General features: G+C 44.2%; 1 protein-coding gene across 17 annotated transcripts in view; it reads right to left on the reverse strand.

The window, feature by feature from the left end:
• The window catches only part of MACF1 (microtubule actin crosslinking factor 1), a 292,958-nt gene that overhangs the window by 138,779 nt on the left and 129,015 nt on the right, over window positions 1-25,164 (reverse strand). For all 17 annotated transcript variants that reach the window (XM_081018107.1, XM_081018106.1, XM_081018115.1 and 14 more), the window contains 18 exons: window positions 23,528-23,694; window positions 23,161-23,273; window positions 21,493-21,599; window positions 20,134-20,253; window positions 18,441-18,536; window positions 17,686-17,813; window positions 17,357-17,450; window positions 16,429-16,583; window positions 15,736-16,033; window positions 14,779-14,907; window positions 13,605-13,682; window positions 10,791-10,952; window positions 9,650-9,754; window positions 8,479-8,574; window positions 6,727-6,852; window positions 4,091-4,243; window positions 2,492-2,646; window positions 1,140-1,266 (listed from right to left, as the gene is read on the reverse strand). In XM_081018107.1, the coding sequence (XP_080874233.1) occupies window positions 1,140-1,266; window positions 2,492-2,646; window positions 4,091-4,243; window positions 6,727-6,852; window positions 8,479-8,574; window positions 9,650-9,754; window positions 10,791-10,952; window positions 13,605-13,682; window positions 14,779-14,907; window positions 15,736-16,033; window positions 16,429-16,583; window positions 17,357-17,450; window positions 17,686-17,813; window positions 18,441-18,536; window positions 20,134-20,253; window positions 21,493-21,599; window positions 23,161-23,273; window positions 23,528-23,694 (2,409 nt within the window). The remainder of the gene's footprint in view (window positions 1-1,139; window positions 1,267-2,491; window positions 2,647-4,090; window positions 4,244-6,726; window positions 6,853-8,478; window positions 8,575-9,649; window positions 9,755-10,790; window positions 10,953-13,604; window positions 13,683-14,778; window positions 14,908-15,735; window positions 16,034-16,428; window positions 16,584-17,356; window positions 17,451-17,685; window positions 17,814-18,440; window positions 18,537-20,133; window positions 20,254-21,492; window positions 21,600-23,160; window positions 23,274-23,527; window positions 23,695-25,164) is intronic.

Below are 25,164 nucleotides of genomic sequence, written 5' to 3' on the forward strand. Positions count from 1 at the left end.
CACAAAGGGGACATGTTCACATTGAGGGCTAAGTGAAAATGAACAACGCTTGGAGTCACAGGCCAGTACAAGCAAAGATGACAAAAATGGTAGGCATTATTTTTTGTCTCATTGCTGGCTCCAGTCAAACAAGTTTTGCAGGTGTTTGTTGCTTCAAGCTGGGAAATTCATAGAATCGTAAAATTTTAGAATTCTAGAGTTGGAAGGGACACCGAGGGTCATCTAGTCCAAACCCTTGAAATGCAGAAATCTCAGCACATGCCCCCCACATCCAATTAGAAACCATACTGGACTCTATTTAACTTTGCAAAGGTGCTAGCAATGTTATTGCCCCCTCAGAAGGACATGCGTGCCTATTGGCCAGTAACTGTAATATCACTGGAGACAAGCAACACACAAAAGACCAGCTCTGCATAGGAGGAAACATATGTATGAAACAAATCTAAGGCACCTTCCTTGCTTTTGATTCACATGGATAAAGAGTCTTGTGGCATCTTATCACCAACAGACTTATTATGCCATCACTTTTTGTGGGCCAATACCTACTTTGGCAGATAACACAAAGTTTCAGGTATATGGTGAAATGGGGCTTAGCCCACAAGAGTTTATGCCACAATAAAGTTGGTTGGTCTTTACTACCCCAAAGTTGTTACTGTTTTTGAAGCAACAGAGTGGCAGAGCTACCTCATCTGCAATGTATTTGTTTGAGCTGGCTTTGGCTTTCAGTGGCCAAGGGAAGAATAAGGGGTGATATTTGTGTAATGGGGCCTTTATATGAAGAAGTGGTTAGTTATCATTCTATAATCTTCTAAATTCAGGAGTTTAAGCAGGATGTTCTTTTTGGTTATGCTGTGAAGTGGCACTATATTGGTGGCATATGAAAACAACTTCTTGTTTTATTGGGCTGATTTTACTAAAGGAAGTCTTTGGTTGCCAAGGGGTCTCGCCCTCACCCCACTGCACACGAAATTCTTCAGTCTTGTATTATTATCCAACATTACCTTCCCATTTCCTCCCACCACCTTCTAACTTCCTGTCCAGCTCCACCCAATCAGGAGGCCACTTTTATGGTTGGCATGCTTTAGCTGTGCACGCCCTTATCTCACTGGCAAGCATCACTCTGGGGCTTGCAGTATTACCTTCTCCATATTCCAGCTTTGCACCAGACCAATGTCTTTTCTCAAGTAGTTCCAGGAAACAAGGCTCTTCATGTTTACATGGAGCTGGTGCCACAAGGCCATCACCTTCTGGTACAGCTGTTCCACCCTACAATTGGAAGGCAGTTCAAAACTGGGTGTCTGCAGGACCATGTGGACATCAACCTTCTGAATTATGGTATATTACGCTGTATCTACTCAGGAAGGCCAGGGGGAGCAAGTCTCCGTCCCAGGATGGGTCAGGCAAAGACAGTATTGGAAATGTTGTTCTGACACAGTTCAAAGCAGCTCCTCATATTCAAAAGGTAAATGCAACCTCTCACAAAAGGCAAGAATTGAGCTACCACTGCCCCCAAAGATCCATTTCCAACATAACACTTTTAGAAGCCAGCTGACAAACTTCAGACCCAGAGGCCACATGTAGCCCTCCAAGCTGGCTTTCAGGTCCCGTCCCCCCCCAGGACACACCCTCCTCATCTACACCCCTCGAGTATTTTTGCCTGGCTGAAATAAGTCATTGAACCTGGATGATACTTCTTGCTTGGCTGGCTGGAGGACAGAGAGGGTTTTCTGTACATACAAAGAAATTCGCCTACTGTAGAAAGGCAACTTTCACATTTGTTGCTTTGCCCACTTTTGCCTCCTGCCTCACCCAGGACGGGCATGTGGCCCCTGGAATATTGCCCAGAATAAATGTAGTCTTTGGGCTAAAAAAGGTTCAAACTTGCCCCTACCCCTAGGCTAAAGAGCCACGGCAAAATCATAGATACCAGTGTTTGATTGCCTGGGAGGTTTTCTGGCTCTGGGAGAAAGAGACAGATGCTGTACCCATCTGGCCCACAATGAGAACTAGAATCTTCAAGGGGCAAAAGGTATGATCTTAGGTTTCTGTATGCTTTGCCCCAGTAGCTAGATTTTGTTCTACATGTAGAGCTCTGTTGAAAACTATTCCTTTCCAAATAATAATAATAATAATAATAATAATAATAATAACTTATACCCCACCCATCTGGCTGGGCTTCCCCAGCCACTCTGGGCGGCTTCCAAAAAAATATTAAAATACTGTAATACATCAAACTTTAAAAGCTTCCCTAAACAGGGCTGCCTTCAGGTGTCTTCTAAAAGTCTGGTAGTTGTTGTTCTCTTTGACATCTGGTGGGAGGGCATTCCACAGGGAGGGCACATGTTAAAAAGTTTATGTTACACATGCCAGCAGACCCAACCCCCCACCAAATTGCTGCAAACATTTTGTTTTCTTTTACATGCACACACCTACAAAACCCCCAGGTCAATAGGAACCCTGGCACTGCTCAAGGAAAGAAAGATTCCTTTACCTGCTGGCCACATCAATGGCCTCTTTGTTAGGAGGGGGCACCAAGAAGCAAACAGACGGGACCATGGCCTCGTTTCCGGTAGGGCTGATCACTTTCCACTTGGTTCGCTGGGAATTGTCTTCTAGCACACACTCGTCATTCTTACAGATGGTGATCTGTGTGGTCAGCAAAAGGAACACTGGTCCAGTAGATGGTCAAACTGTCACCCCTCGTCCTCCCCACACCGCTCCTCCCACAAAGTGATCCTAGGCATCTAGGCATCATGTAGTCTAGGGGTGGCCAACGTGGTGCCCTCCAGATGTTGTGGACTGTAACTCCCATAATCCCTGGCCACTGGCCATGCCTGCAGAGCCTGATGCGAGTTGTAGTCCAAAACATATGGAGAGCACCATATTGGCTACATACAGCAAGCCCACATCTTACGCAAGGGTTCAGTTTCCAAGTTCCATGTGTAAAGACAAAAATGCATAAAGTCAGGAACCCCTGAATCAGGTCTCCTGCAAGGTGGAGGGCTGTTTTCCCAGCTTTGGGTTGGTGGCACAAGGGCTCTGGGATGCTGCCAGAGCCCTTATGCCGTTTCCCCAAAGCCAGGTAAGCCTGCTAACACAGTTTTGCACAGGTGGGAGGGGATATAAATAAATGGAGATTGGTTTTCCTCTACGCTCCTTCTGTCTGTCTGTCTGTCTATCTATCTATCTATCTATCTATCTATCTATCTATCATCTATCTATCATCTATCATTTTCCCCACCCCCACCCATGTAAAGACTTGCAGTTGGACTTACTATACTCCAACCTCATTCTGCAGCTAAAACACTCTCAGCAGAAGCGTCTCCAACTATTCTTCACCATCTCAGATGAAGGAGATGCCAAAGACTCCCTAGTTAGTTTCTTACAGTGGTGAAATAGGGCACTTGAAATAAATTTTCGCCCAACTGAAGTTAAGTGTTCTTGACTTCTTCTTCTTACCAATGCTAAATCAAAATCTAAGTGACCCCACCTCTTCCCCGCAACCCTGGCATCCATGCTTGAAGAACTGACTCTCACCCTGACTTCCATGCATAAACAGCAATATTACTAGGCCTTTGTACAACATTTTTTAATGTTGAAAGCATTCCATGCGTACATCGCATTCAGATGCCAATGTTAAGAAACTCATATTTTCTTCATGGTTTCCAACAAGCTATAATTTCCCATGTTGTTTAAGTCTGGTTTGGTACCCTAGTTTCATTAACTAGCCCTCATTACAGGAAAACAAAGTTAGTATAAGCTTCAATTGGAAGCTTAAAACTGCAAACCTAAAGTTCACCACTGTTTGTTCTGATAAAGCTATACCAGTGTGTTATCTGAATGCAGCCAAATTGTCACAGTAATCCTTATGACAAACATTGCAATGTATCATCATCATCATCACTTTGCCTGTGTATTATCTTATACTATACTATCTCAAGGCCATCACTGAACACTGGCTTTGAAACCTGAGAGGTTTATAAATTCAAAGAGGAAGAGCCTGGATTTAAACTCGCAGATTTCGGATTTAGGGAATAAACAGAACACTCAGAATCCAAAGGAAGTTTCACGTCAGCTGTTATCAGCTCACCTCAATTTGGCGATAATCACAGATGGCCTTCACAGAGATGGTGTTCTGCAAAGCATGGTCAGGGTTTCGTGGCTTCAGCTGTACAATGCTTTTGGACCTACCCACCAAGCTGGCAACGGAACTCTTGGACTGGATCAGCTGCTCCTTTTCATCCTGTCAAAATTAGAAAGGCAAGAAGGATGGATGGAACAGAAGGGCAAGGACAGGCAGGAGAAGAATGGCCAGAAACCTCATGCCCACACTGCCCTCTGAGGAGCTAGCATTTGGTCAATGGAAGTTTGGGTTTTAAAGGGCAAGTATAGGTAGGGTTGTATGTGTGTCCATGTCTTCATATGCACACACACACACACACACACACACACTCATTTGCAACTTCTCCAAGCAGAAGTGGGAGTAGGGCAGGGAGTACAGAGACAATCCATATTTAATACTATTCCAGGCAAGAGGACCAATTATCTCCCAGTCCTCCCTGCCCACTCACCCCCCGCCACTCCGAAAGTTGCATGCAGAGTTAAAACATTACTACTAGGTCCAAAATTCAGAATTATCTGCAAAACAGTGAACAGTGCAACAAAGCCCAAACTCATCATTTTTCATTGGGAAAAAGAAATAAAAACTACCTGGATTTTTGTAAAAAGGTGAAATAAAAGAAGGCATGAGAACTGTGTGAAAAAGATTGTTCAGGTAGTTTCAATGTATGTACTTAAGCAATTTTAAACCTGATAGAAAAAAGAAAGCTGGGAAATGATGTGTGGAGAGAGAAAGAGAGAGAGAAGAAAGAAAGAAAGAAAGAAAGAAAGAAAGAAAGAAAGAAAGAAAGAAAGAAAGAAAAGGTTTAAAACAAGCTACCTTCTCCTGTCCCAGGGGAGCATGGTTGGAAGAAATACAACTTTAACTCATTTATTCTGATAAAGGAAGCGTCTCACACATGGGCCAAAGCTTTCTCTTTTGACTGCCTATGAAGAACCTTTGCAGCAAAAGCTGCCTCCCACGGGCTCTCAAGGTCTACAACTGAAGCAGTCCCATGTTTTTAATCTGTCAGAACCATTGCAAGACAGAGACAGGCTCCACCTTGTGCTGATGCATCTCCCTTGGCTCAAGGAACCCATCTTCTTTTGCAGCTTTGGAACTGCAGTAAGATTAGCGGGTCTACGATGGAGCAGCCCGTCCTTAAGCTGCGCATGCTGGCTCCTTCACAACGTCCACAGTAGCCTCCAGATCCATTACTTTTAAACTTGTGCACCTTCCTGCCTGAAACTCTGAGTCAATCTCCAAGTTGGGTCAATATCCAAGAAGAGGCTGCTGCCTCTGCCACCCACAAATGTCCTCCCCACTTTCTCCCACCTGGTGCCCTCCATCAGCCGCAGCTGTGCACCTTCTCACAGCTCTTAGCTGCGATTCCTGAATTGTAGGCAGTTGGACTAGATGAGCCTTTGGGTTCCTTCCCGCTCTACAATTCTGTTTCATCCTGCACATGCACTGCCTTCTGTCTCCCAGCACTCTTTGTCTTGCACCCCCTTTTCTTCCTTTCCTACTCTCTCAATGCCTTTGGCCATAATGTTACTTAACGACAAACGGTCATACCCTTTCCATTCATTGAGCTGCCCCACTCTTGCCAAAGACCCTATGCCAAGACCTTTGTCAGCAAAGCCTGCACTGCACTGAACAGTCCTAACACTTCACATTGCCTGCTCCTCTCGTTCAAAGGTCATGGTGGCCAAATGCTTCTGCCTACTTCCCCAGTTGCTGTCAACCAACAAACACTGATATTTTGAGTTATATGGACAGGGACTACAGCAGTACTATTTCCCATACAACTGCTTGCTCACGATGGCTGTATTTTACCTAGTTCCAGACAGCGGTGAAGACACATGCACGCTGAGGGCTGCTGCCAGTCAAAGGAGGTAACACTGGACTAGATGGACCAACGGGTTGACTCAGTGTAAGGTGGAAGAGGCTACAGCTCAGAGATAGAGCACATGCTTTGCAGGAACAAATTTTCATTGCCCGAAACTCTGGTGAACGACTGCCATTTGTGGTAGACAATCAGTGGCAAAAGCCACCATCATGTGCTCATAGCAGCAGCAGGAGGAGTTAGCAAAATGAAAATAAATAGCATGCTAGAGGTCACACTCAAGTAAGCATTTCATAGTGGGGAGTGGAACTGAAACACAAGGATAGTTAAACAATGCAGTTCGGGGAACATTTGAGAGGAAAATAGGCAGACTTTGAAAAGACGTGCACATTTTTTTTTACTTTTTAAAATAAAGCACAGAGAAGTAAGCAATGCGGAGATGCAATGTAAGCAAAATTACTGGGGGGAAACTTGAGGATTCTTGGATGCCACTGAGAGGGTTAGATCATCACAACAAATTGATGTATGTCAGACACTAAAGGATCTAATGGCTTCTTGATGGTACAAGCTGTTTGAGAAGCTGCCTTGGAAAGTGTGGACTCTTATTGTTAGAGATTATAATGCAGAGAATGGATGACCCGCTATCAGGGGTGCTGCAGCAGATGATCTCCTGCATCAGCAGGGACTGGATTCATTTACCTTTGTGGTCTCTTGCAACTATGATTCTGGTATAATGTGCCAAAATCTGTATGACCTTGAGATCTGCCCAAAGAGCACCCACCATGGAATCCTGGAGCAGGTCCTCCAGGCGTGTCAGGCTGGTGTTGCAGTCACAAGAATACTTCCGTTTGATGGTATCTTGGAGGTTCTTCAAGTATGTCTCTGAATCACGGGCATCACTGAAGAACTGTAAAAGCACAAAAACGTTTCCCCTTTGTCAAAATACCAGCCAGAGGTTTCTTATTGCATGTTTTATGAAAGAGCGGAATTTACTTGAAAGACTGAAAAGAAAGCATCCATTCAACTTGCTCAAAGGCATTTTCATCATGAAAAAGGAAGGCCAGTAACCAGAGAAAACAGCCTCCTTTGGGTTATTTGATTAAAGACATACCAGTATGGCTCATTTTGGACCTGTTTTCTAAAGAATGGAACATGATCAAGATAATTAACAAGTCTTGATCCTGATCCAATTCTGAGAAAACAAGCCCAAGATAAGTTATATTGATGCCTCTCTAATAAAGTAACTAAAAGGAGGACGTTTTCTCTAGTTGCTTGGCTTGGCCAGGAATTTGCACAGTCTGCAACCTCCATGCTGCTACCAAATCACACAAGCCAAGAGCTGATTTACTCTTCTATGTTTTTGTATTGTTATATTTGATCCTACTCTAAAGTATGTTTAGCCTGGGAAGGAGGAAACTGAGAGGAGATCAGATAGCCATCTTCAAATATCTAAAGGGTTGTCACATGGAAGGGGGAACATGCTTGTTTTCTCCTGCTCTGGAGGGTAGGACTCGAACAAGCGGCTTCAAATTACAAAAAGGGAGATTCTGACTAAACATAAAGAAAAAAATTCTGACAGTAAGAGCTGTTCGACAGTGGAACAGACTCCCATGAGAGGTGGTAGACTCTCCTTTCTTGGAGGTTTCTAAGCAGAGGTTGGATGACCATCTGTCATGGATGCTTTAGCTGATATTCCTGCATTGCAGGGGGTTGGACTACATGACCCTTGGGTCCCTTCCAACTCTAAGATTCTACTATCACTTGCGATGAATAGCGGGATATAAACCTTTTAACAATTAATAAGACAAGAGAAGAAATATGGTGGAAGCAGAAGTAGCGAGGGAAGAAGGGTAGTGTTCTCACTACCTGTTAGGCTGGGGTGGGGTTCTGTACTGCTCAGCAGCAGCAGCATTTGAGTATCTTCTGACTCATAATGTGTCAATATCTATCCTACAGTTACTCAAACATTTCCTCCTCTGAGAAAGAAGCTTAAGTTATGCTGCCTCACTCTCGAGGAACTTAAGCATCCCTTTAAAATTCTGGTGGGTACAGGGTTTTGACCTTACCTTAGCATTACAAGGTCACGCAGGAGGTATGTGTGTTTTTCATTCTAGTAAACATTCCTCCAGCACTCTGCAGCCTCCCTGGCTGTCCATACTTGCAGAATTGAAAAAAACCCATGGGAGGAGCTAATGCTATGGTGTCCTTTTCCTGGGTTTTAATGGAAGAGCAAACACCCAGGGAGGCTTCGAAGTGCAGACCACCAGAGAGATGTAGAATGACATAAAAGACATTCATACACATCCCTAAACTCACCTCTAAAGTAAGTTAAGTGTAAGAAAATCCCTGCACCCCATCCATGAAAATATCACAGATATTTCCTCTGCCATTTAATCATTTTTGAATGCCATTTCTTTTCTGATTAATTTATGGAGAATGGCTGGGGGGAAAAGTGGGAGAAATTTTCAACAGGGCATTAGTTTTGACTTCATGAGTTAACCGCTGATGCGCAGCCACAGGGAATTCCCTGTACCTGAAAGTAAGCTGTGTTCTCCTTCACATGCTGATCCACACACAAGCACAACTGCTTGATCCACTGCCACTGAGTCTGCACTGCTGCACTGTATGCCTGTGAAAAACCAAACAACAGACAAAAGAGCGTTTTTTGTACAATTGCATACAACAACTACATCCTGCTCAGACCTTTGCTGAATTTGTATCTGGTGTCACCAGTTTTATTCATGCCCATTGTAAGACCACCCTGTTTGGATGAAGGGTAGTCAAGAAATATTTTAAATAAAGTAAAACTGGCCACGCAATCAAGGCTTATGGTCAGGAATACAAGAAGGGACAACTGGCTGTAACAAAAGGCTTCAAAACAGCTGTTTTCACAAGGCCCTCTTGTCGTGCCAGCTCACACAACGAGGTTTTAAGCTCTCTGCCTTGCTTACCAGGTAAAGCCTGCTCAGTGCACCAGCTCTGGGATGCTCATGTTAGGATATTTCCGTTCCTCCTTAAAAAGGGAGCAGGCTGTTGTGAGTCACAAAGTCTGCGTACTTCCGGCTCACAGGAAGTTTCTCTTTTGTATATAGCTGTTGTTCTCTCTCTGTGCCTCTCAGGCAGTCATGTTTTTTTCTTTGTTCTGACCAACGCTGAATAAAGTTGTAAATATGCTCTCCTGAGTGCATCTTTCGTTGTGCGAACTCTGTGAAAGGGCGTGCACCAGTCCTTGGAATGTGGACAGCTGTTTCTGAGGCTTGTGTCGCTAATTGACTGATACTGTTCTACTGGAGATTGATGGATCGTCCGGAATCGACGTGGAGGAATGATGGCCTTTGTCTCCCTGGCAGTATCCCAGCAGCTCTCACCCAATCCCATAGGGCTGGCTGAATTCCCACAAGATCGCATGCAACAATACCCAAGGTTCCAGAGTTGGCATGACAAGAGGGCCTTGCCCAGTAAGCAAGGCAGAGAGGTGAAAAGCTCTTTTTAAGCCAGGAAAACCTTGTGTGCATTTAATCTGTGCAATTTCAACCAGCCAGCCTTCAACCATGGAAGGTTGAAAAGGCACAAATAAATGTGCGGAAGATGCAGTCGTACTGAAATACATCAAGGTATCCTATGCAGTTGTCTTGCATAACACACTTGTTAAAGTGCTCACAATCACAACTCCAAAGCATGCCCCCCTCCAAGCTATCTCTTACCTCCACAGTCTGCTTGGCTGGGTGATTCTCCAATGACAGTATCTCAGCTGTGTCTTGCAGGGAGCGAAACACATCCTGTTTCTCCTCTAGCTCCATTGTGAGCTCCTGCATAGCAGAAACACAAAGAGGACCAATAACATTCCCTATAGCAAAATCAAATAATAGGTTTGCCTCTCTGTTGGTAGGCATCACAGGAAGAGTGGCAGGAGGCACGCAGACGTGCCGCAGTATTGGAAACTTTAGCCATGAAACTTCACAGCAGGAAAAGGAAACTTGTGGCTCTCCAGATGTTGCTGGACTACAACGTCCATCAGCCATTGGTCAGGGATAATGTAATCTGTAGATCAGCCATAGGCTGGCCACAGCTGTTTTACAGCCCCACTGCCTGCAAGAACTCTGAGCATTGAGAGCAATTCGCATCTGGGCAAGAATAGAAAATTTGGGTGTGGGAAAACCAAGGTTTAAATCTGTTCTCGACCATGAAGGGGATCATCAACTCAAGGTGATTGAAGCTTCTTACCATTAAAGCCTTAAATGACTGGGAGGCTGGTTATTTTACGGAGCAATAGCCTGCTGAGCCCCAGTACTTGCATCCAAGCTAAGACTTCCTCTTTATGAAAGCCTTTGGGCTTGATTTAGTTATTTTTTGAGTGTGGGGGTTGCTTCTCAATGGGGTTGTTGATACTACTACTATTAATTCACGGTGAACAGCATTTTTGTTGATAACACCCCACCCCACCAATTTTTACTATAAGCTGCTTTGGTTCAAACATATAAGCAAAGTTGGATATAAAATTTTAAGGTAAAATAAAGTTGAAAACTGACGAAACTCACTGGCACTATGGGTGATAGTCAATTATTCTTTTTACCCAGAGCAGACCTACTAAAATTAATGTACTCATTCATGTTCATTCATTTCAATGGGTCTACTCTGAGAAAAACTTAGTTGAATATCACCCAGCAACTTGTCCAGGGAATTTCAAAAGGAAGCACAAGCAAAATAAGGCACTTCTGAGAAAACAAACTGAAACCTGTAAGTTTTCCTGAACACAGAGCTTAACTGAGAAATGTGGAACTCCAGAATACAGAACACCATAGAGGCACTGCAAACACTTGGCCACATCCAGCCCCTCCTACTCACCGAGAAATAATTCTTCTTGGCAGCCATATTGGGATTATTGTCACTCCAGTCATACGCCAGCTCCTCTTCTTCCTTCTCGTTGAGCCAAATTAGCTCAGTTGTCGCTCGAGACACAAACCCATACAAACTCTGGAGGTGGTGTAGTCGGAAGCTGGAGGTTTCCTGCAAAAAGACAACATACTTTGATACATTTCCTGCCACTCTAGGGATTGTCTGCTTGAGGGCCTCCCAAAGGCTTCTGGCTGGCCACAGTGAGGACAGGATTTTGGACTGCAGGACCCCCTTTGGCCTGAACCAGCAGCCGGGCTCTTCTGATGCTGACCACCCTCCTTCCCAGATGCCTTGTCAGAAATCCCCACATTGTCAAGTTATTCTTCAAACCTTTTTTTACATGCTCTCCTATTACATTTTAGGGTTAGTAGGAAACACCCATGAGTCCCTTTTCCATTGCAGAGGCACCAGGTCCTCATTGCAAACAATGGCTACTGATACACATGTGCTGGGGTCCACCTTCTCTGTTTTAAAAACCAAACCACCTGTGCAACTATATCACATGAGAGAAGCATAATGCACCATTTCTGAAGTAATATTTAAAATGCACAAACAAAAGAAGATCGTAGCATAGGGAGGATGGGGAAGAGTCACATTCCGTTATATTAAAAATTGATGGTTCTAAGTCAGTTCTGCTTTTTAAGGAGCAAATCATTTATCTGCTGGCAGCTGCTAGGATAGAAATAGTCAAACATCGGGAAAAGGCACTGTTAACCGATTTGTGGTTTGAGAGGGTGGGGTGGGGTGGCACTGGTTGATAAACCTACCTGTTCTGCATGTGTGGTCGGAAGATTTGGAAATGTGGACAACTTTCATGCAATCTGGTATGCATTTATTGCATACATAAATGAGCCAGAGCCAGAGCATGGACCACAACAAATGCATGGAAGACTCTGATCTGATGAAAAGGAAAAGGCGCTGGGGCGGCTGCACCCTGTGGGGTAACCCACAGCACTATTGTAGCCTAGTATATTAATAATTAGATTAGAGAGATCTGGGACATAATATCCAAATGAGTGACTGGGAAAAGCTTTGGAAAGTGGATTTGAAATTTACTGCATGTACAACACTGAAAGAGAACTATATGAAAATGATGTATCGTTGGTACATAACACCGGTAAAACTTGCAAAAATGTATAGAACAAGTTCTAATGTGTTGGAAATGTAAAGAAAAAGAGGGTGCTTATGTGGTGGGAGTGTAAAATGGCTAAAATTACTGGGAAATGATATATAATGAACTGAAGAAAATGTTTAAAATGACTTTTACCAAAAAGCCAGAAGCGTTTTTACTAGGAATAACAGAAAATAAAATCCCAAAGGAAAAGAAAAAACTGTTTATGTACACGACAGCAGCAGCCCGGATCTTACTAGCCCAAAGGTGGAAGGAAGATAAGATACCAACAATGGAAGAATGGCAATTGAAAATAATGGACTATGCAGAAATGGCAAAACTTACAGAAAAGCTCAGAGACAACACTGAGAAATTTAAAAAAGAATGGGAGGCATTTATTGTATATGTACAAAAATATTGTAAACAAGTAGAAACATTGGCAGGCTTTGACTAAACACTTGCAAGTAGTTAAAATAAGATAAAGTTTATGGAAGGAAATTTGAACTGGAACAATAAAAACTGATGGTATGTAATTAGGATAAAATAAAAAGGACAAGAAAAAAGATGTTTAAGTATAATTATGCAGAAAATATATATATTCCATGAACCAGGAAAGGAAATGGAGGGATGTCAGGAGGTTAAAGAGAACCTCCGAAAATATTTTTTGTTTTTTTGTTTTAGTTCTTATACTTCATGTTGGATATTTTGTATTTCTCATTCTTTTTTGATGGAAAATTATTGTTGAAGTTGAAACAATGAAACCAACAAAAAATTATTTACAAAAAAAGAAAAGAATTAGATGGGCTTTCTTGTGTTGTACCAGAGCAAACTGCATGTGTGACTGCAGGTTGCTTCCAAGAGGCCCCATTTTTGTTGTTATTATATTGGCATGCTACTTTGTCTTTTGGAGGAGGAGGAGGAGGAGGAGGAGGAGGAGGAGGAGGAGAAGAAGAAGAAGAAGAAGAAGAGGAAATGTGTCTGAACTGATAGCCCTGGCAGCAGCATGACTTATCTGCTCTCTAACACAGTCATTACTGTTATTGTACCAGGGAGTGGGGACAGTATGATATTTCCCAAGGAACAAAGCAGAGGGAGAGACAGAAATGCCAGGTCTCTCCACTGGATCAACTTTAGGGTCCCCATATTGCTGAACTCTTGCCATTCCAGCTGGTCATTACAACAACTCTGTAACTAAGAAGTTGTGCTTTTGCTATTTTTCCTCATTCTTCCCAATCCCCTTTCCTTTTGTGTTACAAATCTGAGGGCAGGAACTGACTTCATATTGATATAAGCCTTTCTTTTCTTTTGGGGAGGAGTGGCAGCGGGGTAAAGAACAGGAGAAAAATGCTTTAACTAAATCAATGAAAAGACTGCATAGCAAGTGCTTCTTAAAGGAGACATTCTCATTCTTCTGCCACAGAAGCACTCCTTGAAGATGTGCGGTAGATTGTGAACCACAAAACAAGGAACAGACAAACCTTTATTTAAAAGAGATTGCACAGAAAGGGTTTTAGACACACAGGCAAAAATTTTAAGCCTCCATGAATAAAGTTGCAATTTACAGCTTTGAGGGGCTTCCAACAACCTGTGAACTTGAATGAGGTTCCCTGACACTTTGCTGGCTACAGGAATCAACCCAAAATACAACTCACCATCAGTTTGCAGTACTGAGTCTCCAGCTTCCCCAGTGTCTCCGTGTAACTAGTGTGGAAATTCTGAGACATTTTACCCTTTAAAAAACAGGAGGAAGAGAAAACAAAGAGCATCAGAAGCAGCTCAAAAGTTACACGCCTAACTAGAAATGCACAGAGAGCTGGAGGTCCTATTGAAATTCTCTCGTCTCTTCCTTATCTCTCCACTTTCCCAAATCTTGCATGCATCATAAAATATAGAATCATAGAATTGCAGAGTTGTAAGGGACCCCAAGGATCATCTAGTCTAACCCCGTGCAGTGCAGGAATCACAGCTAATAATCCCTGGCAGATGGCCTGTTGAAAGCAGCACAATGAAGTCTGAGCACAGCAAACTTCTGTGTGTCCCTTTTAGCCACAGAACTTATTCCCAATCCTCCTCAGGGCCCATTTTCACACTATCAAAATCCTCCACACACACACAGACTGTCCGAAGATGTGTTTCCCCCTTGGAGCAGTGGTAGCCTAATGTCCCTGGACTACAACTCCTATAATTCGTGAACATTAGTCATGTTTGCTGGGGCTGATGAGACCTGGAGTCCAACGAATTCTGGAGTGCACTACTTTGGCAACCTCTGCCTTAGAATGTATTTTATCCCTAGAGAAACACACCCCAGAGGCCCCAATCCAGCAACAACTGCATGAGATCTCCTCTCGGGAACATGAACTTAGTGGGGCAGAAAAGGATACTCAAGCTAACAAAAGAAATCCTGGCTGTCTCTCTAATTCTACAGATTTATATTTTTGCTTCTCCAAAACCAAGTGTAAATAGCTTGCATATAAAGGCCCCCAGGCCACCGTCCCCATAAAGTTGGTGACCAGCTCCAGATGTTTTGAGCTGTAACTCCAACCATCCCAACCATCATGTTTGTGGTGGGAGTTGACATCCAAAGCATTTGGAGCTGAGTGCAAGCTAGAGAGGAAAGGCTACTCTAAAGCAACCCCTTCCTGCAGCAGGAGGATCGTCTCCTCCAAGCGAAAATCAGCTCCTCCTCCAGTTCTTTCCTCCCACATTATGTTCTCCAACACTTTTCTTGTCTTCTTTGAAGATGCTGTGGAACCTCCATGCCTTTCTTGATGTGAGCTAAACCAGTCCTGCCGCTCTTCACACCCCATCCCAGGAGTCCCTGCTTACCTCATACATCCTGGCCTCTTTCACACTGGAGCCTAGGTCTTCCACACTGCTGTGGACATGGCGCTGGACTTCCAGTTGGGATTCTACACTTGGCAAGTCGCTCCCCCATTCAGCCCGCTCCAGCTTCATCTGAAACCAGCACAGAAGAGGCAACCTGTCAGCATTTCCCAGCTGAATTGTGGGCAAAAACAACAGCAGCTAACCCTTGCTTGCTGCAACCCAATTATTAAGAGGTAGAAAGCATCACACTCCTACCATGTCATGCCATTCTTCTGGAAACTGTTGGCAATCAAGAAATTCACCAAGGTGAACTGGGCTACTAGCCCAAAGGTTAATACCCAAAAGGACTTTATTCTGCCCTCACAGTTGAAAGGGAGGATGAGTGCTGTTGAATGTTGGTCCTGCTTGCAAGCTTCTCAGAGGATTGGCCACTGTGAGAACTGGATGCTGGACTGGACAGATGTTTGGCCTTATTCCAGCAGGGTTCTTCTCATGGGGCTTCTTTTAAAATATGTAACTTAAGGACAGCTTCCTTTTCTATGTCCCATTAAAAGAAACTGGGCATATGCAGTTAACTAAGTCAACTTTGGACCGACCTCTCAAGGACATTCAGAGAGTCATTCGTGTAAGCTGCTCAAGAACATTAGCCAGGGCATAATTTAAAGCCAGTTTAAGACTTCCCTAGTCATTCCCAAGGAATTGTCTGATGGAGGATTTAAAAGTTATAGTACATTTCATCCTGCTAAACCAGTACCGGCCAATGGGAAATGCAGTCCAAAACACCTAGGCAATGTCAGGTTGGCAAAAGGCAGTGTAAACCAGGCCCCCTTAAACAATAAAGTGATTTAAAGAATGAGTATTAAGTGATCACACCAAGCATTTGAAAAGGTCATCAGTTCTGCCCACACAAACACCTCATCACCTGAATTATGTTTTGTTTAACATTAAACAACACACCTGCATCTCTTCCACCCAAGAGAGCAACTCGTACACAAACCGGAGGTTGCCCTCATCTTCGGAGGACGAAATGGCCACCAGCTCTGCACGGGTCATTGGCTTCCGGAACCAGGAGGTAGAGGCAGTGGTGGCTGTTGTGTGCGTTCCCTTCAGCAAGGGCTCAGCCTTAAGGTGCCTGGTGCTCAGGGAGGAAGGCTGGACAAAGTCCAAGGAAGAGGGAGAGGAGAAGTGCCCCTTCCGATAGAGGTTAGTGCATTCCAGCCTCAATGTCACCAGTTCGTCCTGAAGCCTCACAATCCTGGGAGAGAAATCAAGCGAGAGGGGGCAGAATGGAGAATGTCGATGAGGTTGTGGGATCACAAGGTCATTCTCCAACCAGGGCAGGTTCCTGCACACACGAGCCAGACACACCCACCATCACCACCCCATTTCTGCACACTTCCTCAGGATGGGGTAAGAGCTTTTGAAAGATGACCCAACATATTAATCTCTTCTGCTCCCCCTGCCCGAAATAAGGTGTTTCCCCAAGACATTTTTGGCTTAAATTTGCCAAACTCGTTCCACCACCACCAGGACTGCATTAACAGTGCATGTCATCTATCAGAACATTCTTGTTCACCAAATGCTCCTTCTGAGCCCAGCTGACTATAACCCACACCCTCATTCCTTGGCTCCACACATGAAACGCCTTACTTGAAGACCAGCTCCTCCAGCTGGTAGTAATTCTCGTCCCGGAGTATCTGAACATCCACCTGTAGTTGGCGGATGAGCCCTTCACACTCCTGGAGGTACATGACGACGTCAGATTCATATTGCACCAACTGGCCCGACTCCAGGTGTGCTTCATCCTGGCAGAAGAGGATTTGAGGTTATTACAGAGTTTCTCACTTTGAAGTGTATTTCTAGGACAAGCAGATCTGACTAACGTGCAGAAGCTCATATTTTAAAAGCAAATAAATAGCCATCACTTGCAAGTCCCACTGAGCTGAGCTGACATGATGCTGTGGAATATTCATGAACATTCTAGTTTATCCTTAAGATGTCAAGTAATACAATGTTGGCCAAAAGTACTACATCTGCGCAGGGAATGAAAATCTAGTTTGGCTGCACTTGAAAGGGAGCTAGAAATGAGAGCAAGTTTCATGTCTGAAGTGGGCAGAAGGGCAAGGAGCACTTCAGATATTGGAGGTAATGAGGCTGGTGGGTAGGATGCTGAGTGAGCAAAAGGCAAAAACACAGAGGCTGGAGGAAGAATGGTAGAGGAGCAAGGCTTGTGGGAAGGATGGAGGCAGGAAGGAGAGGCCTAAGGAAAGACCAAGGAATACATCACCCAGCTCCGACAGATAAGAGAGCTGTGTGTTCCTGATAGCAAGGGGGGATAATAGACAAGTGAGGAAGCTTTGAGAACTGGAGGCAGTGTTAAATCCAACATATTAAACTCTTCTAGCCAGCCAAACCTTTGGTTCTATATGTGCATTTTCCTAGTTAGAGAATCTACAAGTTTTGCTGCTGATTGAAAGCTGAGAGGTCTTGACTGCCTTCATTTGTCATGTTGAGACCCTGCAGGAGTGGATCTGAGAGAAGATCAGGGAGAGCTGAATAACAGAAGGGAAAGACTCACAGCTTGCAGCGTGTTCCTTGCCAGGGTGAGTTTCTCTTCGCAGCTGAGAGTCCCATTCTGGATTTTGTTTGCAATCTGTAGCAGCAGCTCCAACCTGCAGGAAGAGTGTCAGTCACCAGAATTAAAACAGAAAGCCAGAAAAAAAAAGACTTTTAAAAGTGGAATATTTATTCATTAGAATTTATGTTTTATATACCATTGATTATGACATCTGTTTAATTGTTTTTAATGCTACTTTCTACATCACAAAGGGCTTCACAATAGTTGTCATTGCCAGCTGGCAGGGAAAGGGTGTTCTTAGTCATCCCGTTCAACAGTTCACCACCTACCTTTCCACGGCTGGCCGCAGCAACTTCTCACGTTCCAGCATTTCTATGATGAGCTTGCCCCATTCTTCCTCCACGTCATTGGGGTGATAGCCCTGCGGCAGCTTAAGGCGCCCAAATTCAATCCAGGTCTGGAAAGCACAAATGAAGAGAAATTGTTTCTTCAGGCCCAGAGACTGGCCTTTGTGGACTCACTCTACCCGTGCCCAGGTACAAGCCAAGATGAGAGCCAACTTGGTACAGTGTAGTGGTTAGAGTGATGGACTATCAGGGAGGCTCAACTTCAAATCCCCACTCAGTCACAAAGCTCACACTGGATGAGCTTGGGCAAGTCTATGCCTCTCATTTTAATCTACCACAGTTGTGAGGATAAAATGGGGAGTGGGGAGGGGAGAACCGTATATGCCACCCTGAGCCCCTTGGTGAAAAAGGAGGAATATTAATGTAATAAATAAAATAAAGATAAAGCCTTGGGGATGCTAAGAGCCTAGGTAATTTCCTACTGTGATAGTCTTCCCCTGACTCTAGCAAATAAGGGAGATGCGACAATGGTTAAGAAACTATAAGACCAAGGAACAAACAACTTTTTTTTTTAAGAATAAGGTTGGGACTAGGAAGGACAAAAACCAAAGAGATATATGAAGAAGGCTGGGTAGGCTGCTGAAGGATAAACACAAACAGAACAAATGTTACTAAAGTCCACCAAACTCTTTCTAATGTTCAAAAGAACTGCCTGTTCATCCAAGAACCTGTCTCACCTCCAGTAGTTTATACAGATCCTCAATGCTTCGTTTTTCTTGCTGTTTTGCTGGGATCTCTGTTTCTTTGAAGTGTATGTACTGGTTATAAAGTGCCTGCAAGAATAGAGAGCAAAGGGGTCATCATGCAGCAAATCACTTTACTCATGGAAGTGGGGGAAATATACAGCATCTATTAGCCCTCACAGTGGAGGGGGAAAGGTGTCCCATCCTCACCCACAGATTATCCCTGAAGAATGAACAGACAGAAGGCAGAAAGAAATGGCAGGAAACTGGGAGAGTTGCTCAGTGCTGCCTGGGTCTTTGTCATTAGTCTCAACAGAGATGCAAGGTGGACCCCAATCCCTGGGGAGCTTTAGTGGATGGATCTTGCCAACATCTGGGTTCCAAAGTGATCGACATTATCTGTCTCCTCAACAGACTGGTTAACTGTTTTGCCCTGACTTGGCTCACTCACTTGAGTCATCTGCAGCTAGAAACACAGAAAGCTTCCTTACAGCAAGTCAGACAATGAGTTCATCTAGTTCAGTAATCTCTATGCTGACTGGCAGTGACTCTCCAGGGTCACAAAAAGGCAGTCTTTCCCAGCCCTACCTGGAGATACTGCTGGGGATTGAACCTGAGACCTTCTGCATATGAAGCAGATGTTCTAATTCATGAGCTACACCCCCTTCTTTCCAGCCTTCTGATCCACAAACACCTAGCATGCTCCTAGTATTTGCTTTTAGATCACAGTACTCTGCACTATGTGGACAGGGAGCCTTTTTCAGCCCAAGAGTCGTTTTATGAGATAACCTTATAGTGGACACATGCCACTAGGGGGTTGGTCTAGAAGCAAAAACAGGTGGAGCAACATGTATCATCTTCTTCTTTTCTTCTTTGGCGATCACTCATAGCCAAGTAAGAGTGTCTTCCATAAACACAGTTTTAACAATGAGTCCGTAAGTGACTGTGGAGGCCAATTCTGGATCCACACGTCCTTCCACAGTGGGGACATTGGTCTCCAGGCGGGCGCTGATCACGGTGTGGATTTGCCAAGTGTGCCTTCCTCCTAGCACATTTCTCCCTTGTGTCCCGAGTTCGAGTGTCTTCAAAGCCCATGACACCTTTGGTAAAGACCTTAACCCTTTGCACAGCATGTTGCATTCCAGCCATGCAAAAGCCAGGCACACAAACACCCCTCTGTTCTCCACCCAGACAAGGAAAAGGCATTATCATAATCCAAGGGCACATTCCAACCAGGCAGTTGGGGAAGACACACAGATGGCACATGGGGAGTCCCAAGGGCACCTGTCCTACACTAGTAACTACTGTCTACATGAGCAAGAGATTTGCAGTGTCAGTTCTGGATCATTCACCAGTGAGACCATTTCTCCACAACTGTGACCTCCACACACAATAGAAATTATAAGATTGCTACAGATGACACAGGCTGAGAGGAAGAGAGAATCTCTCTGATCTTTTGGGGATTAGTGGCTCTTTGTACCTTAGTCGCTAAGCTTATCATTGGAAGTCAGTTCAGGGATTGTATGAACCGAACCTGAGCTATGATTTGCCCCATGCACATACCAATAAATATTCTGATTTTGATTTTGAGGAAAGATAACAATAATCAATCAGTGAAGAGCAGAGTGGGGGGCTCACATAAGGAAGCATACAAGGCATAGCTAGAGAAAATGGATCTGAAGTTTACCTTGAGCTCTACAGGGTTCTGGGGAAAAGATTTGTCAGACATCATTATCGTGTGCTGCTTGATCCAGGAGATAAGAGAATCTATATGGTTCTGGTATTCTAACCACCTTGTGTCCACTTCCTACAGAAAGAGAGGGAAAGAACAGCCTTTTATGTGAGATAAATGATTAGGAAGTAACTGCTCTAAACGAACAGTAGACAAAATATTAAGCCAAATTGGAGAAAGGACGAGACATGAAGATGCATGCTTTCCACTGAGTGTCTCAGAATACTGTATCAGGGTAACACCCAGCTTGCTGCCAGAGATGGTGTCCATCCAATTTGGTATGGATCAAGGTCTCAGAGCCCAGCAACAGGGCCATCAAGTCCCAGGTCTCCAGGAATGGCCACTCCTGTAGTTTAAAGCTTTGCAAGTCTTTGTCCGGCCTTTTGCAGTAAAAGGACAACCACTTCCCCTTTCTGTGATGCTTTTTCAGAGCTACACATCCATTCAGGAATAGGATCCTGATCTGAAGGGAGAGGATTTTATGCCACCTGAAGATGGAACTTTATTCTCAGGGGGAACATCCTCTTCAACTGCTAGGTGTGGCTACCTGATTGGGTTTCTATTGACTTCTTCTTCTTGTAATGGAGCAAACCACCAACCTCAACTTTTGTCAATACAAGCCCACCTAGCTTCTGTGTTGTCTGCCTCTGAAGGAACCTGTGTGTTTCCCATAAGGATAAAGAACAGACCTAGGTAATGGTGTTTCAACTTACACAGGTAGCAGAACAGCCACAGTCTATCTTTTTTTGCTACGCAAGGGGCCTCGGTACCTGATACCTAAACAGCAGGTACAGCCTCAGCTGACTGTCAGCTACTTCACCCCTCACTCCAATTTAACTCTTACAAGATGCAGACTGAGAGGGCTTCACCACCAAATATATGCATTTTTCTCCACCTCTTTCCCTCTTTGTTTACCATCAAGCATTATAAATAGTTCTAGAGAACCCAAAAGCTTGCACTCAACTTTGGGACATTTTGGTTGGACATAGAACGGTATGGTATGGATTTCTGAAGCATTCCTCCCAATACTGTAGAAGCACATTGCCCAAATTTGGTTGGACATATAACGGTATGGTATGGATTTCTGAAGCATTCCTCCCAATACTGTAGAAGCACATTGCCCAAATTTTGATTAGTCAAGGTTCCTGTCCCCCCCCCCCCCAGCTAATTGCCCACCCATTCATCCAAGTCAACATATGCACATTATCCATTTCCTGAGAGCAATTTCCAAAGCATTTTGGAATGGCCCATTCCAAAAGCCATTCATGTGCCAGGATGGTCTCATCAGAATGAAAAAGCAGCAGCAAAGCTTACGGTGGCACTGATGCCTTCTCCTCCCTCTGGAACTTTGGGAAAGGCATCGTAAATTGAAGACACATAAGTTATCACAGACTTTTCATCTGGGGAGGGAACATCCACATCTAGAAAAAAGGGGAAAGAATGAAGCAGTCAAATGGGTGGACTGAAAAGAAGAACTGAAGCATGAAAGATAGCTTTGTGTTCCTATTCATAAAAATACATCCCAAGAGCCAAACCACATAAAGATTTTCCTGGACTGTACAACTTCAATATTCACATATGGGTGTGATTAAAGGTTTCAAAGCTCTACTGTGGAGGAGAGAATACTCCTCGCACAATGAAAACAAGCTAGCCTAGAATTCTTCTTCCCTGGCACTCTGATTTTCTGAATGAAGGGAGCCTAATTTAAATTTATTTATTTTTAGTTTTGGCTCTGTGCTTTTCCTCTTTGATGCTGCCTTTAGTCTGCTAAATGTGCTTTAATCATTTCTATGCTTGTTTTTATATTCTGTAAGCCACTTTGAGCAGCCCTTTTTGAAGCAAAAAGGAGCGTATACATTTTTGCATAAACCACACACACACAAACACACATCCTGCATACACAGAGAGTGGAGCAGATAAACACGCAACCCAAGGAAAGCAGCAGCATGAAATTCTGCTGAATGTTTAAATCAACTCTAAGAGAAAGCTTCAGATCTGACATGAATCTTAAGCAGAAGCCTTACTTGATTAATCAGTGCAAATCTATTTATTTATTCAAATCAGTAAAATAAATAGATGCCTAACAGTGTTTCTAGAGGTCCTACAGAATTCGATCCTCTCTGCTGTTCCTGTGCCTCCTCCTCCCTCCATTTCTTACCTTCACTCCACTGTAAAAAAATTAGGCTGTGAGCTCCTCTGCAGGCAGTTACCTGTCCTTTTACTTATGCAACTCCTTAAAAGCACAACATACACAGAACAGTACTAAACAACACTTGTGCCCTATCCTAAACAAGTTTCAACCATTCTCCTTGCCATGGCAAGGGTAACTGGCAAGCATGGCTCACTGGCAAGCATGATCAGCAACAGGCCTTACACCTGACAACACTGAAGTTGCAGAGGTGAGTGAGGATCACCTGGTGGGTGTGCAGCATTCCTTGCCACCTCCCTGGCTCAAATTTGGGAGGAGAGCTGGGGGTTGTTTGACCGCTGTGCAACCAAGGAGAAACCAATCTAGCAACTCCACACCTGCTCACCAACATTTCACGCTCCAGAGTGGGAAAATACTCTGTTTCCTGCCAACCCTTCCCTCTGATAGGGCATTGTGCTTGTATCTTGAATGCTGTTGGGTGAAAGTACCACAGGCACCTTTGGCTAGCAGCACCCAGTACAGCATACTCCCTTCCCAAGGAAAAGATGGATGGGGGCTTGGAAGGAGATGGACAGGAGGCTGCTGACTACAAGACTGACCAGCAAAAATGGTAGCTTTCCCACCACCAGCACTCCAAACTTTATATTTATTCGTTCAGAAAAGTATCAGAATCAACTGAGTAAACATTAGGCTGGCCATGAAACCATAAGAAGCAGGTCAGCATGAGGAGTTTACTCAGAGGCAGCCAGGTTGCATAGTAAAGCATCAACAGAATGCCATGTCTACTGCTCAAAAGTCACTGCATTTGCCCAGCTGACTTGCCCCATCATCACCTTCTGCATCCAGCAACCTGGTGACCCCAAGCCGCTCTGCAATCTCGAAGGCCTGTTCCAGATTATCTCGGCTGCTCTGAATCTGAACTCTTTCCATATCCACTAAATCTGGCCTGCAGGAGACAGGAAAAAAAATGTGATTCCACATTTGCAGACTGCTGTTGTCAGAAACTTCTGCTACAGATAAACACATTCTAAGTGAATTCAAAATTAGATTTCAGAATTTAAAGTAAGAAATCTCAGTATTTGGGACTCAAACTGCAGAATTTGAGCATTTAGCATCTGCACGTGATTTCATTTTAGCTTCAGAAGTTTTCCCATTTTTCCAGGTTGCCCTCCTAGCTGGGCGGGGGAAACAGACACGTACCTGTATCTGTGAATAATAGCATTGAACATCTTTCCATCACTCCAGCAGGATGAGAAGTTGGTGCACTTCACTCCCACATAGCCCGCCGTCACCTTCTGCGTCCATAGAAGGAGCTTTTCTTTGGCGGACATGTCTCCCGACTCTCCACTGATGTAGATGTCAGAGATCTGGAAGAGAAGACCACAGCCTTGAAGCAGTCATTTCATTTGGCAGAGCACCATGTCAGATGCAATGAAACTACTGGGGGAAGGAGGGCTGTAGCACAGTGGTAGAGCAACTGCCTTGCCCGCAGAAGGTCCCAGGTTCAATGGCCCATGGCATCTCCAAGTAGAACTAGAAAATGTCCCCAGTCTGAAACCCTGTGGAGCAGCTGACGATCATTGTAGACCATACTGAGCTGGGTGGACCAAGGGTCTGACTTGATGTAAGGCAGCTTCTATGGCAAGGAAGCACTTTGGAGTGAGAGTGCATGGTCAAGGCACGATGGCCCTGCTGCATGTCAAGGTAAGCCAGTGGCCTCACCTTAGGTGCTGAGGAAGGGGCAGAAAGGAGAGAGCTGAGCTTTCTGACTGGTTTAATTGCAGCTCATTGGTTGATCTTATCTTTGTTTTAACTGGTATAAAAGCTTTACATTTCATCTGTCTGTTAACGGATATTATTTTGTCTCATGAGCTGGCTTGTGGTTCTGGCACAGGCAGAAAAGGGAGATATTTGATGAAGCAGTGGAGGCTAGTGCATTAGGGTGAATGATGCACTGACTCAATAGTCTCAATCTGTCCTTGTCCAGCCCCCACCTGCCAGTCAGTTTCCTCCTCATGGGTCTCAGGGTCACCCCTTGAAGAACTCAACAGGGAGGAAGATGGGGACAAAACTGGAATTTGTTGGCTCTGGCTTCACCTACTACTGCTCTCCCTGCCAATGAGCACCAGGAATCTGGAAGGGGTGGTCTCATTGAGTCAGACTGTGTTATTATTAAATGTATCTTGTTCAAAAGCTTGGCCATAGCTTCATGAGGCTAGCATGTTTCATTATGGCCTAAAATGTTTATCTACCCAAGTATTTTTTAAAGGACTTTTCTCCTTGGTTGGGTGATGAGGAAGGCCAGCCCTGTGCCAGCCAGCAGTTCAGATAACATTTGTCCACCGCTGAGCCACTGCCTGCCAATCAGGGTATTCCCCCTCCTCCATGATGAATGCAGATGGCTTAGCATCCCACCCATCCCCCTTCCAGATTCACAGAAGCAGCCACTGTGCTGTGCATTTCTGTGCAATCAGACAGATTAGAGAGAGAGAAATGTGCCATTGTGCAGCTGCTGTGGTGCATATTCTTTATACAAACCAGTGTGGACACAGTGTGGATGGAGGTGCTTTAGATGTACTTAGGAAACTGAAAGAAGTGGCTAGATTCACCTAAAGAACCAATTTTGCTTGTTGTTTCCATGGCCCTTGCGGACCCCATGCTTATCTGTTTATTATTACTTTAAGTTATTTATAGAGCCCTCTTTTCAAACTAGTTTCCAAAGCAATTTACACTACCAGAACTGTAAAACAGAGCACTAGAAAGACACAGCACTATTAAAAACCACTAGTATCACTGGAATACAGTAGTAAAAACAGCAGACTCAATAATAAAACACC

This window comes from Podarcis pityusensis (genome assembly GCF_964106645.2).
Source record: "Podarcis pityusensis genome assembly, chromosome: 8".
Classification (NCBI taxonomy): Eukaryota; Metazoa; Chordata; class Lepidosauria; order Squamata; family Lacertidae; genus Podarcis; species Podarcis pityusensis.